We start from the raw sequence: 22925 nt of genomic DNA, 5'->3' as shown, positions 1-22925 counted from the left end.
AAAATATGATTTTTAACTAGAATTGATAATCTTCAAATTGCAATTAAAATTGTTTAATCAAAATTTTGCTTTAAAATTTTGATTTATTTCTAATCAAAAATTGAAAAATTAAAGACTTGAACAAATTGTTTAAGATTGTTAGTAATCAAAAATTGAATATAATTGAACTGGTTTCCTTTTTTCTCCTTTTCCTTATCCTGTCCCTTATCTTTTTCCTACTTTCCTGTCTCTGTTTTCCAGGATATGCTACCAACTTGGACGAGTCCTGAAGACACCACAACTGAAGACTCCACCACGACTCTACAAAGGGGTGCTCTGGACGACGATCGTGAGTCATGGGGTGGTATAAGGGTTGGTCCGAAGTTCCCCTCGATTTTGCCTCCTGTCCGTCGCAAGGAGACGTCGAGGACCCCCCACCCAGTCTGACTCTGAACAATGGTTTCCTGGCCCGGCCAAGGTGGATGCTCGTGACTGTGTGCTGGTGTATTGTGTTCACTGGACTGTGCTGTCATGGCACCAACCAGAGGTTGTGTTGTACCACCAAGTGAGGACTGCTTGACCGTACCTGTCTCCTGCAGCACCACACAATGGTCCATAAATCTTCCCAGAGGCCACTCGCTTTGGAGAAGGACTATAAAAGAGCGATCCTCTGAGAAAGACCCTTTGAGATCTCTCCACTGATGAAGACCCGTCTACCCCCTGAAGAAGACCCCTGAGATCTCCCCACGGACGAAAACTCGTCTATCGAATGACCCGTGAGGACGCCCGTCTCGTTTGTTTGTAGCTATTTCCCCATCCCTTTCTTTCCTTCCCCTCTCCCTATACTTTGTTTCCTATACCTCTCCCCCTTACCGTAACTGAGTTGTTTGCATTTGATTAAATGCATTGCTGTTGTTGAATAAACTGATTGTCTGCTGTTCAATAAACTGATTTTGTCCCCAGCACTTTGCCTGTTTGTACCTTTAAGATGAAAAGAACCATCATGACCCCCGCTCTGTATTAACAGAGGATCGTGACAGGGGCGAATTCCGGCCACAAGACCTTCTCGTCCTGGCAACAGATCTCTGTGAAGGGCGCAGGCAAAAAGCTTTCATTTTCCATTTGAACTGCGAGAGAGGTAGACTGTTGCACGGAGCTCTGAGAACAAAGGTGCACGCCCTAGGTGGGCTTGGGCAGAAGCAGCATTCTCTAGTGCTTGGCTGCCGGCACACTGCTTGCTCTATGGGCCCGCTTCAGCGGCTTCTGGCCGCGGGGGAGTGAAAGCTGCGCCAGGAGTGGGCGAGGGCCGTGAACAAACCCGCACAAGTACCATGCTTGTGTGCACTATGATACAGGCTACTAGGAGAGGAAGGTGGCTGCCTCTCGCTTGCCTTCCCACATGACCCTAGCAGTCGAAAGGAACAAGCTGAAGCTCTGCTGCTTGTGCTGCTCCTTGGTTCCACTTGCAGCAGGATGTGGACACATTGGCAGTCACTTCTAGGCTCCGAGTTGCAGAGAGCACCACGGTAAATGCTGCGGAGAAGGGAAATACAGAGTGCAGCGACGAGCTGGACGTGGCTTACGTGCAGTAAGTAGAAGGTGAACCTAGGCACTGCCTCTTCAATCTGGCCCTCTCTGCTCTGGTAGCAACTTTTTCCAGTCGGCAAAGGGAGTTGCAAGTATGTAGAATGGAGGGCAGCGAGACGCCGTGTGTTATGCGCCCTTTCACAGCTGCTTGACAGAGGACTACTTTGAGAAGGCCTTCTTCTAGCTGTCGTCCTTCTCTCTTCGCTCTAACTGCATGGAGTACACCACAGCTAAGTTGTGAGGAAGGGCACTGCCCGAGCTTTTCCCCTGGCCTGCTTGTGCTGTGCCTTTAGCTGCTCACCAGGACAATGGCATTTCTTACCCGCAATGCGAAAGAGGCGTTACTGTAGCATCAGAAATGGCAAGGGCCTAGGCATTTAGTTGAGAGTCGGAGTCTGAGCATTCTTTGACCTTTCCTCCCCCAGTGCGGAGGTGTATTCTCATGCTCGTGCTGAACTGAAAGGTTCGGGCATGGCAGTTCTGGCCTGACTTGTGCAGAGACGAACACAAATGTGGGGCTATGATCCTCAGTTCCGGAGCTTTGCTTCCGGGTTTGTGGGCCGCCATGAGCCCGCAGCAGCCGCGGCGGACATTGTGGATTGTGGAGGAGGCTGGGCTGGCCTCCCGCCCCCCGTTGGTGTGAGAGCGGCAGGAGTGGCGTCCGAGCGGCATCTCCCGAGGGCCCCATGGGGGGCGGGGAGAGAGCCAGGAGTGACGCCGAGCGACACCAGAAGCGATATCCGTAGGGCCTGGAAGGCCAGCGGTGGCGTCAAGTTTCATGGGTAGAGGGCTGCTAAGCTGCTTGGAAAGCTGGAGCTCCTCTGCTCTAGTGACGTTTCTTCCACCCGCTGCCCACCTCACCTGGGCTGCGGCTAGCTCCAGGAAGGCTACGTTGGTGAGTGGCCCCTCCCCAGCACCACTCCGGGAGCAGCAGAAGGGGTGTAGCAACAGCTACGCCTGGGCGAGTCGTCAGGGAGGGATAAAGAGTCGCAGGAGAGACCTTTTACGGTTCTGGGGGAAGGGATTTATTGAAGGAAGAGGTAACAGGTCAGGAGGTTGGGAGAGGGAACCGCAAAAGGCAGTTAGAATGGGTTCTACACCGGCTTAAGTACGGGGGAGGAGCAAGGGGAAGGCACAAAACTCTGGCCAATAACGGGTAACGGGGGGAGGTACAGAAGGTGGGGAAAGGGGTACATTGAGCCAATAACGCAAACCGAGGGTGGGGATACATACAATATAACCAATCATGAATACAAGAGGGAATGCTTGACACAGAAACTTCTAGAACAAAGGGGGGGGCTACAAAGGATTGACATCCCATGGGGCAGGGTTTAGGGTGAGGGACAGGGAAGGTTCCAGATAAAGGGGAGGGGTTTAGGATGACTGACTAGGACAAGGGCGGGAAAGGGAAAAACCATTATGTACTTAACTTAGGGGAAAGAAACTGGGATGAACCATAAACACAGAAGGAAAATTAACATTAAACAACATAACACAACACTCTAGGACAGACTGGGAGAGCTGAGGGTGTCCAATGTGGAGAACAGAAGGCTCCAGGGAGACCTTCGAGCCCCTTTCAGTGCCTGCTGGGGCTCCAAGATAGCTGGGGAGGGACTTTGCAAAAGGGTCGGGACTCGCAGGACAAGGGGGAATAGCTTCAAACTGCCAGAGGGCTGGGGTAGATGGGATATTGGAAAGGAATTCTTCCTTGTGTGGGTGCTGAGGCCTGGCACATGTTGCTCAAAGAGGCTGTGTGGGAGCCCCATGGCAGGAAGTGTCCAGGGCCAGGCTGGAGCGGACATGGAGCAACCTGGACTAGTGGAAAAGTGTCCCTGCCCATGTCAGGATGTGGGAAGAAGATAATCTATCATCTCTAAGGTTGCTTCCAGTCCATACCATTCTGGGATTCTAGAATTCATGGAAGGCCCTTTTCCAAGTGAAGTGTTGTATCTCTTGGCTCCCAGCATGTAGTTGCCAGTTCTTCTGGAACCAGGCCTGGCCAAGCAGCTGTGATGAGCCATGGGTTCTCAATAGAACGAGTGTGATATATTTGCAGAGAGGAAGGCTGCAGACAGATCTTCAAGGCCCAGGTAAAACAAGCAAAGGATTGAATAAAAGCCAAAGGTTGGTTGTGTTAGTCAGTTTGCTGGCTGTTGAAATGGCCCCAGGTCATTTTCAACATTTCTAATTTGGATTTGTTTGAGTAAAAAATGAATGTGTTACCTCCAGCGTAGGCTCTCCAATGCATCTCCATGTGCTCCCATCACTTTGTTGTATATCAGGTTCTATTAACTGAAGACAGAATCATAACACAGTAGCAAAACATTTAGAGGTGTAGTTAGCCAGCTTCAGGAGTTTTCAACTCTGCTGTTGACTTTTCTGGTAACTGTAAGCAAGGCAATACAATCCAGTTACTCCACTTTTCCTCTCTGAGGAAAAGATGATTTTTTTTTTTTTTTCTCATTTTGAAAATAGCCTAGAATGAAGAGAGTTATGCATGTGGCATGTAGGATTCATTATTTTGCCTTTCTCTTCTGCTGTATTTGACATACTAGTTCTTCTGGGAGAAGGAAAGAAGAAGACAAGGTCCTCTAAGAAGAGTAAAAAGCATACTTTAAAGAGACATTCGGAGATGTCTGCTGATGCCATGCAATTACCGTGTAATGAGCAGAAATGTGTTGGAAAAACACCCATCAGTGACTTCACAAGAAAGCCACACTCAAGACAGGTAAAGAACAGAAGCATAAAACCCCAAAGGTATGAAATGGACAGATTTTCATTGGGAATGAGCAACTCCTGAATTCTTGGTTCTACAACTAGGGGCTTGTAATAAATAGACCGTCTCCTTGCCAGACGTAAATTTGGTGTAATGAACCGCTCACTGCCCGTTGAAGTGCAGGGCTAGTAGACTAATATTTGCCATGGCAGGCATCTTGTATGGCTTTCCTGTTAAAAAGAAATTGGTTTTGCTCATAGCAATCTAGATACGTACCCAGTCTGACACCTATTTTTTAGGCTATATTTCCAAGTAAATGGTTTCCATGATGATGCAGTAAGTTTATGTCATGAACAGGAATGAAGTGATGGCATGTATCCTTTTTTACTCTAAGCCAGCTGCTGAAAAATGAGACAGAGACTCTCACTGACGCCAAGGAGTGCCCAAGCTTTTGGGAAAAGCACTGGGCAGATAAAGCCTATTTCCACATTTCTTGCTAGCGTCTCCTTCAAAGTTCATGGGTTTGTTCATCTTGTAGAGCTGTTCTAGATGTCTTTGTAGTTTACATGTATAAATGTAGCAGGTATTGCTTTCATGCCGTCCTAATAGATTTGAAGTTGGCATCTCCTCAGGCTTCAATGTCTCAGAAGAAGCAATGTTGATTCTTTGAATTCTATTCTTGAACGTGAGAATGATACTGATGTAGTTAATGAATTAATTAAATCGAATTCACTTGAATGGAAAAATTGTCTTGTTCATGTAGATTTTAACTTGGGAAATTGATATTTGAGTTCTACTTTTCATTGTTGTTGCTTTTCTGTATTCTTTGATTGCACAGGTAGCAGATGTACTGACCAAGTATTCTGTGAAACTGCAGGAAATGTCCTTCCTCTTGGCAGCTGATGTTCATAAGCTGATTAACGCTAAGGCCATGGTAAATGTTTTACCTGGGGCAAGATAGCAGTCTGAATATTCCTAGAATGTCTTTTTTTCCCCAAATGAAATTCATTTTTTCTGCCTATCAATCACTGAAATATAGAAGAAATTTCTACTTGGCAGGGTATTGGTTATCATTTGTGTTCTTTTCTCCCCTCATTTTCTGTAGAATAGACAATTTTTTGTTTGTTTTTGCATGTCGTATGCTGTTTCTACTTCTGGTTTTTTTTTTTAATACACAGAATATAAAGAGAGCACTGCTGGATAATGAGAGGGCAACTGCCAAGCTACTCTTGAATCGAATGAAATCAGAGCTTGAGAAAGAAAAATGGCATCAACTGAAATGGCAAGGGAGAGTCAAGGACTGGAAGCTCATGCAAAAGAAGTGTGTAGTTCAGAGTTTCAGGTCAGAAATGGGGCAGTCTTCTTTTGGACAATGAGCAACACAAAGTGGCTAGCGTTCATTTTTGGTTTCTATCAAAGTAATACTTGATAATTTTTTCTTTCTACATGATATCACATATGATATCACATATATCATGTGATTCCATTCTACATATCTACTTTCCATCCTGCAGAGAATTTATGGCAAGTGAAGAAATACAGAATCCCCCAACTGTGAATATGGAAATGGACAAGTTGATAAAGGAGCAGATGGTACTCAGTGAGCAGAGATTGAAGGTTTTGCAATATATCGGGTATGGCAAAAGAAGGTATAGCATAAAGGAAAGCAATTGTTGCTGGAGTTAATGAAGGACTTGGCTACAAAATGCACTTTGCTTCCTGTCAATGTGCGATTGCTAAATGCAGCAATAAGGCAGGGACTACACCTATTTCTGTACAGCTCTTTTGAATTGAGAAAATGCATTCTTGATTTTCAGTGCCCCAGCTACACTTAATAGGTGGCGATCAGGCTCTAAAAATGGAGGAATGCAGAAGTAAATCTTGAAACATAGTAGAAATGGGCAAATATGGGTGGAGAGCTAGAAGCTGGTGCTTTTGTCAAGGCATTTTTTCTCCATGGCGTGGGATTTTATTTGCGTAATAAATTCAGAGGGGAGTCTGGATAGAAATCTGACGTTGCTACTTTTGAATATCCATCCTGAACACAAGACGCATTGGTGTGGGTGCAATGCATTACGATCTGTACAGGGAGGTTTTTTACGGTGGATATAGGAACAAGGTAGATGACAGTTAGTTCCTTATCGGGCAGTAAACAGCTGGCCTTGAACAACAACAATCTCAGGTTTATTTTCATTGCCAAGATGGCTGTAAATAAAAGAAAGCCCAGTAGTATGGATATTCGGATTCATAATTTTATATTTGAAGTACTGACTGGTTTGTATTTTAGGATACCTGACTCTTGTTTCCTGCTTTGATAGCACCTTGTTGACTCCAAACGTGCCAAATCTGATGGAAGCGAATGGTGCAGAACTCTGGAGAATTGAAACAAAAGTCTAGGTAGGTCGGGTAATCCTAAGAACAGTCTGGAATTCAAGCAATATTTTCTTTTTTCCCGGCAATGATGAGGCAGACAGTTGCTTTGAGAGTGCATGTTTGCTCTATTCTTTGTTCCGTGTGTTCCCACATACCTTCTCAGTTGCTTGGAGGGGGCAGTAAGAGCCAAAGAAGCTGCCTGTGGCATGGCTCTCCTTTGGCCTGTACAAACACCTGTGCATGGTGAGATCTAGCAGGAACTGTCTTGGTTAGAATCAATCTGGGGGAAATCAAAAGTTAATTTTGACATGGATCCCTTCTCAATCATACAAAAATACTCCTTTTTAACTCTTGCAGAAGAAGAGGGGAAGTATGAGAAGAAGAGGGGAAGTATTGGAGATACTCCCTTTCTCTGTGTCCTTGCAGCATGCCTTCCCTCAGTGTGCCCGCCTTCTCTTGCTCCAGAGCACATCCTGTTGGGATGTTTGTAGCCTGTATGGTAGCAAAGAAGTTGGTAGCGATTGTAAGTACCTTGCTGCTTTGAAGCATAATGATAAAGAACTGTGTATGAAAATGTCTTGATTTCTTTGGCTGGTAGTGTCTGCTGTCTGTGGGCAAAAGTCTATAGGCACTGCTGGGATCTGTTCCGTGTGCTGAGATTCAGCACATGGCCTCTGTCATGTTTCCATGTCACACTGCACTATGAAAGATGGGAATTTTGACTGTGGTCTCTTCCATAGCATTCAGACAGCACTAATGTGGAGTGCGTGGAGAAAATGAGCATCCAGTATGAGCTGGTCGAGGGCAAATGTCAGGAGAAAGGGCAGATGTGCAAGTTGAGTGCCACAGCTTTTGGCTGTGATAGCCGTGGTCCAATGTGTCATTAGAGAAAAATGCGTCTGAGGATGCACCAAACATTGAGATAACAAGTGGAATTCCTTTTTAACCTCCACCTTACTCTTTTCAAAAAGTAAGCCATCCGTTTGGTTTCACAGTAGTAGTTGGTATTTGTACTTGAAATGTGGAAAAGCCGTAACAAATGCCGGTAATGAAGGGAGTGCTGTCCTACATGAATGTGGAAGATGCAAGGAGCCTCAGCCCTTGTGCTAAATCTGTCTTATCTTGGGAAAGAAAGTCCACCTCTGCCTCACTTTTTCCCTTTGTGTCCAACCAGATGGTATTGTTGACTAATTTAATATGGCATGTAGGAGGCTGAATCTATCTCTGTCCATCACAAGAAAAGAAACACTACGTTTAGCCAGGCTCTCTGAAAGCCACACAGTATTTCTTCTGTGCATGTCAATAATTTGTTCTTCTTTTCCTTCAGATGACCCTGTTGGATATGAACATTTGCACAGCAGAAGATGCTGAAGTTCTGCACTCCTACATGCTTCAGATGACTGAGAAACTAAAATGTAGGTTTGAAGAAGTAGTGGAGTACTTGGATGTATGACGTTTCTTCCACCCACTGCCCACCTCACCTGGGCTACCGGCTAGCTCCGGGAAGCCTGCGTCGGTGAGTGGCCCCTCCCCAGCACCACTCTGGGAGCCGCAGAAGAGGCGTAGCAACAGCTACGCCTGGACGAGTCATCAGGGAGGGACAAAGAGGCGCAGGAGAGACCTTTTACGGTTCTGGGGGAAGGGAATTACTGAAGGAAGAGGCAACAGGTCAGGCGGTTGGGAGAGGGAACCGCAAAAGGCAGTTTGAGGGGTTCTACACAGGCTTAAGTACGGGGAAGGAGCAAGGGGATGGCACAAAACTCTGTCCAAGAACGGTTAACGGGGCGAGGTACAGAAGGCCAGGAAAGGGGTACATTGAGCCAGTAAGGTAAACCGTGGGGGAAATACATACAATATAACCAAACATGAATACAAAAGGGAATGCTTGACACAGAATCTTCTAGAAAAAAGGGAGGGGCTACAAAGGATTGACATCCAGTGGGGCAGGGTTTAGGGTGAGGGACAGGGAAGGTTCCAGATAAAGGGGAGGGGTTTAGGATTACTGACTAGGGCAAAGGAGGGAAAGGGAAAAATCATTATGTACTTAACTTAGGGGAACGAAACTGGGACCAACCATCAACACAGAAGGAATATTAACATTAAAGAACGCAACACAACAGATGTGCATTTCTTTTATTTGATGACATATATTTTCATCACTCCTTGGGATTAGTCTGTTCTTCCTGTGCTCCCAACTGCAATGCCTACTGCGTTGTAGGCTATTGATGTAACCTTAGAAGGAGGTCCATAGTGTGACAAAACACTCCAAAGAAACAGTTTGGTGTGGAAGAGTTTCACGTGGAAGTGTTCATAATTCTTGTGTTTATTATTTGTAATATAAATAGATTGTATTTTTATGATCATTTCTATTTGAAATACATATGATAGCGATGAATGACGTATGGCCCAGTCTGCTTAAGATCAGACTTTAGGAATAGCTGGAAATGATCTCCCAAATGTCTTCCAATCTTTTCTATACATAAAAAAAGTCGGGCAGTTGTTTCTAAAGGGATAAATTATAGAATGTGATTTGTTGCTTTATGGTGCCAGAATAAACAAAAGTTTTGATAATCCGCATTCTTAGCAGTTTACTTGGAGACTGATTTTTTTTTACTCTCCAGATAGAAGACGCCATGTTGGATACCAGTCGTAAAATTCCAGGCAGCCTTTTATCATGTTACATATCCTCTTACTCATTCATTTCACCTTCCAGCAGTTTATAAAGAACTTGTTCACTTGAATGTTTTTCTTTGGAGTGATTTTAAGGAGACGGCTAAATGGCCATAATAGAGGTAGAAACATAGAAACAAGGGTGTGCTATAAAGACAGGACTTCTTAATGCAAAGAGCCCTCTGAAATTCAAAATACCTGCTATAAAATTAAAAATGTAATCTTTGACTTTTAGATGGGAATTTCTCCTCTTCAGTTTCATTCTGTCAGGTGCATTTTTGCTAACTGCTTGATTCACGCTGAATGGACAGTCCTGTCTTATTCTTGGTATGGCAACAGTGATAGAGATCACTGCTGCTTTCTGTAGAAAGTGGCTGCAAGTTGCTATTACGAGATCTTGTGCAGGTCTAGAGTCTGATTGGATGTGAGGTTCTCATTGTTACAACAACCAACTTGGGGTGGCAGTGTCAGAGATGTTCATTATCTAGGAAGATTTTCATAGGTGATGAGTTTTGCTGAGGAAGCTTTCTCTTCTGGGTGGAGAATATATGTGCATAATTAACTTCCTTGAATCCTAAATAGTTGGGGAGATTTTAGTATCTACGAAACCATTTTTACTAGCTTTTTTATGTGGCCTTAGATGATGAAAGTGATCTGGATACAATTTTAGAAAAAAGCAAAACGGTGAGCTGTGAGGAAAAGCTGAAGGAGTATTTGGAGAACACCCTTTCTTCTTGAGATCAAATGAGAACAAGGTATGAATTTAGTATCGTCAACTTAAAAGGTAGAGCATCTTTGAACATTGGTTGTACTACTTAGGCCTTGTTTTAATGCTGTTGTGTGAAGGTATGGAAAAAGAGTGGTTTTCACTTCATGTAAAAATACAGAATAATGTCCCTACTGAACAAGACACAGCTTTATGTCCAAGTCAAAGGCCAATAAACCAGAAAGGCTCCGCTGAGCACAGTGCAGAACTAACATGGAAGACAGTAATTTGACCTCTTATGTAAGCAGTGTTAGAATGGTTCCGCATCCAAAAGTAATGATGTCAAATGCTTCTTTGGAAATATTTTAACTTCTGTGCATTTCTTTCTTTGTAATGAACTAACCTGTAACAAGCCAGGACGTGATTGTGTTCAGTAGAAACAGATCAATGGCAACATTTAGCCTAAAGGTTTTATGAGCTTGATCAGGAAGTTCGATTTAGATTTAAAGGCACTGTAGTCAAATTTAATTTTATTTCTCTCCGTACTTGAGTCTCTTAAACAGGAACCTTCAATTGGACAGGAACGGGACACTGAAGCAAATTGTAATGGATGACGCAATGGCTTACCCAGAAGCATTTTGTGGGAATTGATTTCTTCTAGGTATCCATCAGCCAGCATTTTAGTGTGAAGGAAAACTTCAAACAGGTAAAACAAAAATTCCCGTTGGTTTAAAACCTGACTGCTACATTAATTTTTCACTTTTGAGAAAATTTTCATGACCTTTAAAATTCAGACTATATCAAGTATTGTTTCAGCCATTGAAGAAAGTGCTTTTGATAGAGATAGGAGAGGGAAACCCAAACATTTCTCAGAGCCGCACTTTGAACTCTGTCCTTGTTACAAACGGCACTTGAGCAAATTCATTTGCCTTTGGAACAGAAAACGACAAGGTAACAGGCTTATCATTACGGATTTGAGTGTTCCAGGTTCTTTAGATAGTAAGTGATCTATTAAAGGTGATCTCTTACTGAAATAGATCCATTTTGAGAAGGGGTATGGATTTCTTAGAAGAAAGCAAATCCCTATGTTAAAACGGTGTGGTGGGTGTTTTTTGTTGTTGTTTTGCTTTTAGAACTTGCAAGGCACAATCGACTTGATAGTGTGAGAACCAATAAGACCACGACATTCCAAACAGGTGTTTCTTTTTGGTTGTTTTTCAGTCTGTATATATTTGGATTGTAAGCAGTAGAACTGTGCTTGAACTGGAAAGAAGTAGCGGAGGTTTCAGAAGGGGAACATACAGTGAAACAGTAAGCTGAGAGCATTGTGCAAGGAGAGGAAAGAGGGGAAAATGGTAAGAGTTTCCTGAGTCGGAAGGGACCCCTAGGGATCGTCAAAGTCCAACTCCTGGCCCTGCACAGACACTCCAACATTCCCACCCTCTGCATCCCTGAGAGCATTGACCAAACACTCCTGGATCTCTGGCAGGCTTGGGGCTGTGCCCATTGCCTGGAGAACCTATTCAGTGCCTGACCAGCCTCTGAGGAAAAAAACCTTTCCCTGATAGCCAGCCTAATCGTCCCCTGACACAGCTCCTGGCATTCCCTTGGCTCCTGTCCCTCTTCGCAGAGAGCAGAGAGAAAAGATGTCCTTGTGCTGCCCTTGAGAGGAGGTGAGAGGTCCCAAGTGAGGTTTAAGCTCAGTGTCCTCTCTGCAGCTGAACCAAATGCCCTCAGCCACTCTTTGTATCGCTTCCCCTCCAGCCTCTTCACTATCTCTGTGTCCCTCCTTTGGACATTTCTCCAATAGCCAGAGGTCTTTCTGACGTTGTGGCATCCAAAATTGCCTCCAGGGCTTGAAGATAGCTCAGTCCCAGCCCAGAGCAGAGCAGGACAATCACCTCTCTCGAGCCAGCGGTGCCACAAGATAGGGACAGTTGTCAAAAATGAGCTGGAGAAACAAATCTAACAGAGAAACAGGTGATCTTTGCACAGGAAATGGAAGAAGCAGAGGAAGAAGTAGATGAGGAGAGGATTCCTTGTAAAAGTGAAGAAAATGAGCATGCAGAAGAGGGACTAAGCATTATGCAGGTAAGTGAGCAAGAGAATAAGTTTGAAAGTGAAGGCAGTTTTGTCCAAAAGAAGGAGGAATGGGAAGCCTTTTTGCTGAGAATGAATAGAAAGGTATTTTCCGTTTTGTTTGTATATGAAGTACCCAGGGCTCTTAATCATCGTTTTAAAAAGTTAAGATTTTTTCTAAGAGTCGATGTAGTTTCCATGACCAAGATGTAAGTTAGGTAGGTAAATGGTAGGTTAATAATTACTAGATGCTTAGGCTAGAGCTAATTGGTATAATTATCTGCTATTATAAATTTACGTACAGAAGAACGTAAAATAAGTAAACTGCTAACCATGAAGCACGGAGCCTTGGATCGTGCCAGAGGGTCACTGAGACCTGATGAAGACTCTCCTGACTTCATCCTTCAAGACCACTGACCCATTTCGAGACCACCGACCCAATTCAAGAGAAGAGCTGTGCACGCGTGAAGGACTAATGGGCTCATTTTAATATGGGATGGGGATGGGAGGTGCTGGGGTTAGGCATATGTATTGTATGTACGATCTTGGGGAATAAATAGATGGCAAAGAACCTTGTTCAGGGCCGTCACGCCTTTCGGAGTTGACTCCCGTGCCGCCCGCCGGTGAATAAACATACCACATTCTAACCTTAATTAGTTAGAGGTACTTTGTCCTTGATTATACAGGGTTTTTTTAATGATTCAGCTCTAGATTCGTTTGTGGGAAAATGGAGTGTGTAAATTTGCCAATCATTTTGGAGCGAATTTGGAGGTTTTTGGGGTCCCAGGTGAATTTTGGGTTGAATTCTGGGGATTTGGGGGTTCCCAGGTTATTTGGGGTGGGGCGATTTGGGGAGATCCAGGTGAGTTTTGAGGGGTCCCAGGTTGATTTTGGGGGAGGATTTGTGGAATTTTGGGGGATACCGGGTAGCGAGGTTTGGGGTTGTGTTTGTTTGAAAGTAAAACCAGTGCGAGACTCCAAGTCAGTAATACAGTTTAATAGGAGAAAAGAGAAAAAATAAAATACATGCAATAATATAAAAGAAAAACCACCAACAAAGTCAGAAATACAACATGACACCCTGTCAGTCAGGGTGTTGGTAACAGTCCATATAAATGGTGGCTGCAGTCCTCCTGGATGACAGATGTGGTTCAGTTGAAGCAGTGCTCCTGTAGAAGGTGCATTTTTCCTCCAAAGATCCAGCGATGATGTGGAAAAAGGTCTGACTTTCCTGTGGGATCCAGTGGAAAGGACTGCCTTGGTGTTCCAAATCTCAGTTTTTATCTAGGTAGGAAATGTTTGGCTCCTCCCCCTGTCTGGAGCATCTCCCAATGGGATGATGTAATCTTATCAGTCACACAATAGGACTTAATGGCCCATTAACAGAATATATCTTCTGGAGGAAGGATGGGTTGTGAAAAGATAACAATGACCATCCCCCTGATCTTATCAGATGGCACATCAGCAGGGGATATCTCCCACAGAAATAAGGATCACCACCCCTCCCACATTTTAACAGATGGTGATAGAATACACATTTTTGAATTGTACCCCCGGACATAATCCACCCCTTATTCTATTACCATCTACATCATATCCAAACCAATACCCTGTTACAGATATATAATACAAAATGAAACCTTACATACAGTTCTCTCTAAATATTAGGTCTTCTTGCAGTACACAACGGGTTTCCCCATCTTTCTGCATTACCCACCAAGGGCAACCAGGTCCTTAAGCAAAAACAATCCCATGGATTGGTTTGCCTTTGCCTGTGGTGGGATTAATCCAAACTGTCTTTCCTAAAGTACCTTTCCTGTGTGCCACAGGGAACTTGTTCCCATCCTCTGTGTGCAGGGGTTCAGAGTGGGCAGGACCGGCTCGATTTTATGGACCCTCGGGTGTTAACCATCCAGGTGGCTTTGGCCAAGTTCATTTCCCAATTTTAGACGGTTCCACCACCTGGTGCTTTCAAAGTAGTCTTAAGGAGTCCATTAGACCGTGTAACTTTCCCAGCAGCTGGCACGTGGTAAGGGATATGATATATCCATTCAATACCATGTTCTTTGGCCCAGGTGTTGATAAGGCCGTTCTTGAAATGGGTTCCATTGTCTGATTCACTTCTCTCGGGGGTACCATGCCTCCTAAGGACTTGTTTTTCTAGGCCCAAGATGGTGTTCCGGGCAGTGGTATGAGGCACAGGGTAGGTTTCTAACCATCCTGTAGTTGCTTCCACCATGGTCAGTATGCAGCGCTTGCCCTGGTGGGTTTGGGGAAGGGTGATGTAGTCAATTTTCCAGGCTTCCCCATACCTGTACTTTGACCATCGTCCACCGTACCACAGTGGCTTCACCCGCTTGGCCTGTTTGATTGCAGCACAGCTCTCGCAGTTGTGGATGACCTGTGAGATGCTGTCCATGGTAAGGTCCACCCCTCGGTCACGGGTCCATCGGTATGTTGCATCTCTCCCCTGATGACCAGAGGCATCATGGGCCCAATGAGCTCGGAATGATTCTCCCTTGTGCTGCCAGTCTAGATCCACCTGTGATACTTTCACTTTGGCAGCTCGGTCCACCTTCTCGTTGTTGTGATGTTTTTCATTAGCCTGGCTTTTGGGTACATGTGCATCCATGTGTTGAACCTTTATGGTCAATTTCTCTACTCGGGCAGCAATGTCCTCCAAATCTCAGCTGCCCAGATGGGTTTCCCTCTGCGCTGCCAGTTGGCCTTTTTCCAGTGATCCAGCCATCCCCATAGAGCATTAGCTACCGTCCATGAATCAGTGTAGAGATAAAAGCCTTGACCACTTCTCTCGTTTAGCAATATCCAAAGCCAAGTGGATGGCTTTTAGCTCTGAGGCCTGACTCGATCCACCTTGTCCCTCGGTGGCTTGTGCAACTTGTCGTGTGGGGCTGCATACTGCAGCTTTCCATTTCCAGTTAGTGCCCACAATTCGGCAGGAACCATCAGTGAAGTGGGCATATCGTCTTTCAGTCTTCGGTAGCTCATTATATGGTGGGGCTTCCTCAGCACGTGCCACTTGCTCCTCTTCTTCTTCATAAGACAATCCAAAAGTCTCACCTTCATGCCAGTTTGTAATTATTTCCAGAATCCCAGGGTGATTTGGATTCCCAATAGGGGCGCGCTGAGTGATGAGGGCAATCCACTTGGTCCATGTGGTGTCAGTGGCGTGATGTGTGGAAGGCACCTTTCCCTTGAACATCGAACCCAGCATTGTTAGTCGGGGTGCCAGGAGGACTTGTGTTTCTGTGCAAATCACCTCTGAGGCAGCTTGAACTCCTTCATAGGCGGCCAAGATCTCCTTCTCTGTGGGAGTGTAGTTGGCTTCAGATCCTTTGTAGCTTCTGCTCCAGAATCCCAGTGGTCAACCCCGAGTCTCACAAGGCACTTTCTGCCAAAGGCTCCAGGACAGACCATGGTTCCCGGCTGCAGAGTAGAGCACGTTCTTCACAACTGGTCCCGTCCTGACTGGGCCAAGGGCTACTGCATGAGCAATCTCCTGCTTGATCTGGGCGAAGGCTTGCTGCTGCTCAGGGCCCCAGTGGAAATCCTTCCTCTTGCGGGTAGCCAGGTAGAGAGGGCTCACAATCTGACTGTACTCAGGAATGTGCATTCTCCAAAAGCCTATGGCACCTAGGAAGGCTTGTGTTTCCTTCTTGTTGGTAGGTGGAGACATAGCGGTGATCTTATTAATTACCTCTGTTGGGATCTGACGATGTCCATCTTGCCACTTGACTCCTAGAAACTGAATTTCCTGAGCTGGTCCTTTAACTTTACTTCGCTTAATGGCAAAACCAGTTTTCAGCAGAATCTGGATAATCTTCTCTCCTTTCTCGAAGATTTCCCCTTCTGTGCTGCCCCATACCATGATGTCATCGATATACTGTAGATGTTCGGGGGCTTCAGCCTTTTCCAGTGCAGCCTGGATCAGTCCATGACAGATGGTGGGACTGTGCTTCCACCCCTGGGGCAGACAATTCCAGGTGTACTGCACGCCCCTCCAGGTGAAAGCGAACTGAGGCCTGCATTCTGCTGCCAGAGGAATTGACAAAAATGCATTGGTGATGTCAATGGTGGCGTACCACTTTGTTGCATTGGACTCCAGCTCATACTGGAGTTCCAGCATGTCCGGCACAGCATCGCTCAGCCGTGGAGTCACCTCATTCAATGCACGATAGTCTACGGTCAATCTCCATTCTCCTTCAGATTTACGCACAGGCCAGATGGGGCTGTTGAAGGGTGAATGGGTTTTGCTGACTACCCCTTGACTTTCCAGTTTAAGGATCATTTCATGGATGGGAATCACCGAGTCTCTGTCAGTACGGTATTGCCGACGGTGTACTGTTGTTCTGGCGATTGGTACCTGTTGCTCTTCAACTCTCAGTAGTCCCACAGCAGAGGGGTCATCTGCAAGACTAGGCAAGGTGTTCAGTTTTCTAATATCGTCTGTCTCTACAGCAGCTATCCCAAAAGCCCAGCGATATCCTTTTGGGTCTTTGAAATATCCATTTCTAAGATAGTCTATGCCAAGGATGCATGGGGCCTTTGGGCCAGTCACGATGGGGTGTTTCTGCCACCTGTTACCAGTTACACTCACTTTGGCCTCCACTACAGTCAGCTGCTGGGATCCTCCTGTTACCCCAGAAATAGAGATGGATTCTTCTCCTACATACTTTGATGGCATCAGAGTACATTGGGCGCCGGTGTCAACCAAAGCCTTATGTTTTTGTGGGTCGGATGTGCCAGGCCATCGGATCCACACAGTCCAATAGATCCGATTATCCCTCTGCTCTACCTGGCCAGAGGCAGGGCTCCTCTATTCCTGATCTTGGTACACGTCGGTCTCTTCCTGTAAATAGGTTCTTGAGGTCCCTTCAAGAGGATCAGTCATATCATCATTCTGATACTGTCTGGAGTTCTGTACATGAGAGACTGGAGCAGCATTGACTCTAGATGAGCTTCTTGTGGTAGGTGTCCCTCTTTTCAGCTCACGTACCCGGGCTGCTAAGGAGGAGGTGGGTTTTCCATCCCACTTCCTCATGTCTTCTCCATGCTTCTGAAGGAAAAACCAGAGGTTACCTCGTGGAGTGTGTCTTCTCTCCCTGCCTGAGGAACGCTGGCTCCTAATGGCAGAAACTCTTGTTGGTTCTGGAGAGATCTGGTAGTTGTTTTACTTAAGTTCTTTTTTTAGTTTCTGATGGCCCTCTTCAATCAAGCTTCAGACTTGCTCCACCAGCCTTGTTTCCACGGATGAGACATGGGTACGAAATGGGGCTGTGACAGTGTCCTCATAAATCCTTAGTTTATTGGCCAAGACGCCTACCATGTCCTCACCTTCCCTCCACTGCAGCATTGCCAGGTAACGGGAATACATCTCTGGTCCAAGCCGTGCAAATCTCAACCACATCTGTGACCTGCATGTTGTAGTCTGTGCAGAGGAGACAAAGCAGAACTAACAACAATATTATGCTGTCCTTAGCATCCAGCGGGAACTCAACATTTCCAAAAACTACGGAATCAGGCCGGAAAGATTGGAAAAAATCATTCTTTACCCCTCCCCCCAAGGGCTGGGTGTGATTGTTAAAACCCCGGATTCAGCAACCTAGACTAGGACAAGCAAACAAAGTCGAGTATATATTCCGAATTATGTTCATTGCCTCAGAGGTTATCATGCAGTAGACATAATAGGCCAATAAAGCAATTTTTATACCATATCCTGGTCTACACAGGAGCATTACAGCTGGCAGATACTTCCCCATGTGCGGAAAAATATAGAGAACAAGATATAAAACTCATGTAAGCATGTTGAGAATCATGGTGAATACAAAATTGTAATACTGACCTTTCTCAGTACCTTTCGTGCCCCACCTTGGGCGCCAATAAATGTGTTGGTTTGAAAGTAAAACCAGTGCGAGACTCCAAGTCAGTAATACAATTTAATAGGAGAAATGAGAAAAAATAAAATACGTGCAATAATATAGAAGAAAAACCACCAACAAAGTCAGAAATACAACCTGACACCCTGTCAGTCAGGGTGTTGGTAGCAGTCCGTATAAATGGTGGCTGCAGTCCTCCTGGATGACAATTGTGGTTCAGTTGAAGCAGTGCTCCTGTAGAAGGTGCATTTTTCCTCCAAAGATCCAGCGATGATGTGGAAAAAGGTTCAACTTTCCTCTGGGATCCAGTGGAAAGGACTGCCTTGGTGTTCCAAATCTCAGTTTTTATCTAGGTAGGAAATGTTTGGCTCCTCCCCCTGGCTGGAGCATCTCCCAATGGGATGATGTAATCTTATCAGTCACACAAGAGGATTTAATGGCCCATTAACAGAATATATCTTCTGGAGGAAGGATGGGTTGTGAAAAGATAACGATGATCATCCCCCTGATCTTATCAGATGGCACATCAGCAGGGGATATCTCCCACAGAAATAAGGATCACCACCCCTCCCACATTTTAACAGATGGTGATAGAATACACATTTTTGCATTGTACCCCAGGACAGGGGTGAATTTCTAGAATGTTGGGAGTCCCAGTTGAATTTTAGGGGGAATTAGTGGAATTCTAGGGATCTCGGGAATTTTGGGGGAAAATTGGTGAATTTTAAGGTATACATGTGAATTTTAGGGTTCTCAGGTGAGTTTTGAGGATGCCAGGAAGATTTAGGGGTGAATTCTGTTGATTTTGGGGTATCCAGGTGAGCATTTGGGAGTCGTGAGAGAATTTAGGGATGAATTTGGGGGGATGCATGTGGATTTCCCAGGGAATTTTGGTGATTTTTGGGAGTCCCAGATGGGTCTTGGAGCGAATTTGGTGGATTTGGGTGTATTTGGGTGGGTTTGAGTGGGCTTGGAGACATTTTGGGGTGAATTTGGGAGGTGTTGGGGGGACTGGGTCTTGGGGGTGATTTGAGTGATTTTGGGGGTTGCAGGTTGGATTTTCTGAAATACCCTGGGATTTGGTGGTTCCCCGTGAATTTTGGGGGGAATTTGTGGAATTCTGGGAGTTTCCAGGTGAGTGCTGGGCATCCCAGGGAGGACTGCAGGGTGAATCTGGGGATTTTGGGTTTCCCAGGTGAATTTCTGAGGTGAAAAGTTTCAAAAAGTTTTTTTTGAAAACAAGTTAAAGCCAGAAGTTTATTGAAAATTAATGGATGTGATGCAAGAAGGTAATATGCAGACAATACACAGTGAGACAAATCATGGGGAAAATACAGTGGTAACACATGAGTGTGTGAGGATGGGATCAGTATAGCTAACGCTCAGCTGAAGCTGAATTTGGAAAAGCATGCCAAAAATAAGAATAATAAAGGCACCCACGGGTATTTCAGTGGGGATAGGGAGATGAAAAGAAACCTATCACACCTCCCCTATCCCCCCCCAGCCCCATAAGCCAGACAGGACTAGTGACAACAGACAAGGAGAAGGCTGAGGTACTCAACAAGTGTTGGTCTCAATTTTTACTGCCAGTCACTATTTCCACATCTGTCAGGTTATTGGACTGGTGGACTTGATTCTAAGCCATAGTAGCAGGTCAGCTTTCAGACCACTTGAGGAACCTCAACATGCAAGGCCATGGGACCCACCCAGAGGCATGTCAGGGCCCTGAGAGAACTGGCAGCTGTAGTTGCTAAGGTGCTTCCTCCATCATATTTGAGAAATCAAGGCAACCAGCTGAAGTCTCCAGACACTGTGTTGTATTGACTCCAATACTCTTGGTCTTTTTTGTAAATCTTAGAGCTCTGAGTCAATTTCTGCAGAGGATTCCCAATGCAGTTTCAAAAATGGAATGTTTGTTATTGGTCCTCATGTTGATCTTGGATATTTCCATTTTCTGCACTCCTATATTTTTGAAACATTTGTAATGACTGAAAAGAAAGCTGAGACGAGGCATTATGCTCTTTCCAGTGATATAAATGGACCGGTATTATTTTCAGACAAATATATTTTTGCTGTGTCTAATCACATGTGCATACCTGTGTTTGATTTATGTGTCCAGGTTTTGGCAATGGGGCAGCCACAGGGCCGTCCTGTGACAATGGCCCAGGTGCTGCCCTGTCCTGCTTTCTTCCAACTGGCTCCACTTCAGGATGTCCTCCCTGCTGAGAGAATTGGCTGGGACAGCACCTTTAGAAATGTGAGTTTCTGGGTTTTTTTGTTTTGTTTTGTTATTTTTTAAGTTACTAAAAACATTCACCCTGATTTTTTTATGTGCTGGGTTTGGAGTTTTTTTTCAGTTTAGGGTGGGATTTTTTGTGGGCTTTTTTGCCTCTTTGGGGATTATTGGTTGGGGTTTTTTGTGTGTTTGATTGGTCTGCTTTTTTTGTTTGTTTGTTTGTTTGTTTCTTTATTGCACCTTTGCAGAGTTTTTTAAGCAAATTGATTGGAAAACTGAATAGTCCTCCACTATAGTCTCCTGGATTCACCTGAGACTCTTCCTAGGCATCTCCCTGATCCTTTTTGCAATGAGTCTTGCATCATTCTCCTGAGGAAACTGTCTGCTTATGGTTTGGTTAGGTGGGCTGTTTGCTGGGTGACAAACTGGGTGATGGCCAGGCCCACAGAGTGGTGGGAAATAGAGTTCATCCAGCTGGTCCCCAAGGCTCAGTCTTGGGCCCAGTCCTGTTTAATATCTTTATCAGTGATCTGGACAAGGGGATAGAGCACACGCCCAGGAAGTTCACAGATGATGCAAAGTTGGCCAGTTGTGTTTTTTTCTTCTGGAGGACAACAGGCTCTGCTTCTTCTTCCTCCTGTTCTGAGGTCGCTGCTCCCTCTTCATCCCCCATTAAGTGTGCTGATTTTGTCACTTGGATGTGAAAACAAACAATTTTAGCAACAGTACTAGTGGCAGGGTACAAGAAAGGAAGAGTTCACATCAATCCCCCCCCAACAACAACAGACAATACCTGATGGCTCCTCTGCCCAGCTTACTGACTACACTGGAACCCACTGTCCCCCAAAGATACTCCCTTCTCCCTGCCCCCAGCCATGATGTGAGATGGAATAGAATAACTAAGATTAAGATTCTCCCTATGTAACTCCATCATACTTCGATTCTGGGAAAAAAAAATTCTTGAATTCTATCATTTCAGATCATTTGAATTTGACTTTGCATACTAAAAAGTCTAGGCAGAAACTCATGACAATATTAATAGCCCATTCTAGAATGTCAGAGATGATATACACTTCTTTCAAGAGAATGTGATACCTCACGTGACTTGTCCAGAATTTCAATGAACAGCAGGAGTAGTCTCCAAGATTCTTGCAGCCCTCTGGATTTCCTGGTATATGGCTGGTCTATGTAAGCCAACCAGCTATTCAGCAGAGGGAATATTAGTGTGATACTTGATGGTATGTGAGATCGAACACACTAATTTATGGCTTTTTGCATAGTGATGAAGCTCTAAAGAAAGCTCCGTAATGCTCATACAAGGAGGCTGCTGGACTTCAAGCAGCAAAGGCCCAAAACGAACCAGTGAAAAGATGTCATTGAAAAAAAAAAGCCAGGTGGGGAGCAAAGTGATACTTCAGGGCAGTTTACTGAAAGAGGAAATCTAGCGAAAAAAAAAGTCCAAGAGTGAAGGAATAACAGGGAAAATGAAACTAAGGAAGGAAATCAATCTCAGCTCATCATTTCAGAAGCTAACAAGTTGTCATTGCAATGATGCATAAATTGAGAAATAATAAATATGTCTGCACCAAAATCTGAAATATGCGCTTCATTGCATTCTGTCTTTTATGGAATCATACAACAGTCTGTGATTAAAGATCATCTAGTCCAACTTCCTTGTCCGGTAGATCTTACAGTAGATCAAATTGCTCAAGACTAGTCAAATTGATAAGGAGCACTCTCAATGATGGGGCATCCACAACTTCTCTGGAACACCCATTTGAGTGACTCACCAGCTTCATTGTAGAAAAGATTTTCCTTTTAGCCAATCTAAACCTAATTTCAGTTTGAAAGCATGGCCCTTGCCCTGTCTCTGCAAACCTTCCGAAAAAGTCTTTCTCCCTTTGTCTTCTACCCTCTTTACATATTCAAAGGCCACCATACTGTCTCTCCAGAAACCTCTCTTCTCCAGGCTAAAAGATCCTACTTTTCACAAGAACCAGGTCATAAACTGAGATGGAAGACATCTCAGGAGATCAGATCATTCAACAGCTCAGTGTAAGAATAGCTCTGAAGTCAGATCAACTAGCTTAGGGCTGTGTCTGTTTGAATTTTGAAAATTACCAGGAATTGAAATGCTTCAAGGAAGAGAACTCTGGGTGGCTTCAGAAACAGCCTGAGAAACTCGAGCAAACTCGAAACGTCAGAAATTACGACTGCTTTCTCTCCCTAAGCCCAAGCAGTCACAAAGAAAAAGTGTTCCCAGCAGGCTGGGATAGCACACATATACACTACATATACATGACAGGCATCGCCAGCAGCCACATCCTGCTCCTTTCTGTGGCTGGCAAGAGTGAGACTGGATGTTTACATGTGGGCAAACTCGGTCCCTCCAGCAGCTCAGACACTCAGCCTGCCCAGTCACCCCACTGAATTCCAGTATTTGCAGTGTCCCAAGGCCACAGCACTACTCCTCTTGCTGGCACAGACCATCACACGCCTCCTAAATCAGTCAGGACTCCCCTGGTCCCACAGCCAGCAGCTCACGTGCTCTCCCCCAGGCCACTGCCATTGTTCACCAATTTCTCCACTTTGATCTTTGCTGGTGCTCTCAACACTGGCACACCCAGATGTTCTGCAGCTGTTGTCTCCTGGTGGAAAGGACTTGTAAAGCCATGTTTCCTA

General features: G+C 45.0%; 1 protein-coding gene across 1 annotated transcript in view; it reads left to right on the top strand.

The window, feature by feature from the left end:
* LOC148220092 (syncytin-2-like) overlaps positions 1 to 8108 on the top strand; it is a 118184-nt gene extending 110076 nt beyond the window's left edge. Inside the window, exons 3-4 of the mRNA XM_088155776.1 lie at positions 7830 to 7832; positions 8014 to 8108. Coding sequence (XP_088011902.1) covers positions 7830 to 7832; positions 8014 to 8108 — 98 coding nt within the window. The remainder of the gene's footprint in view (positions 1 to 7829; positions 7833 to 8013) is intronic.
* The last annotated feature ends 14817 nt before the right edge of the window (positions 8109 to 22925 follow it).

The sequence above is a fragment of the Sturnus vulgaris genome, chromosome W, assembly GCF_052056855.1.
Source record: "Sturnus vulgaris isolate bStuVul1 chromosome W, bStuVul1.hap1, whole genome shotgun sequence".
Classification (NCBI taxonomy): Eukaryota; Metazoa; Chordata; class Aves; order Passeriformes; family Sturnidae; genus Sturnus; species Sturnus vulgaris.
This window is presented reverse-complemented; position numbering and strand designations above follow the sequence as displayed.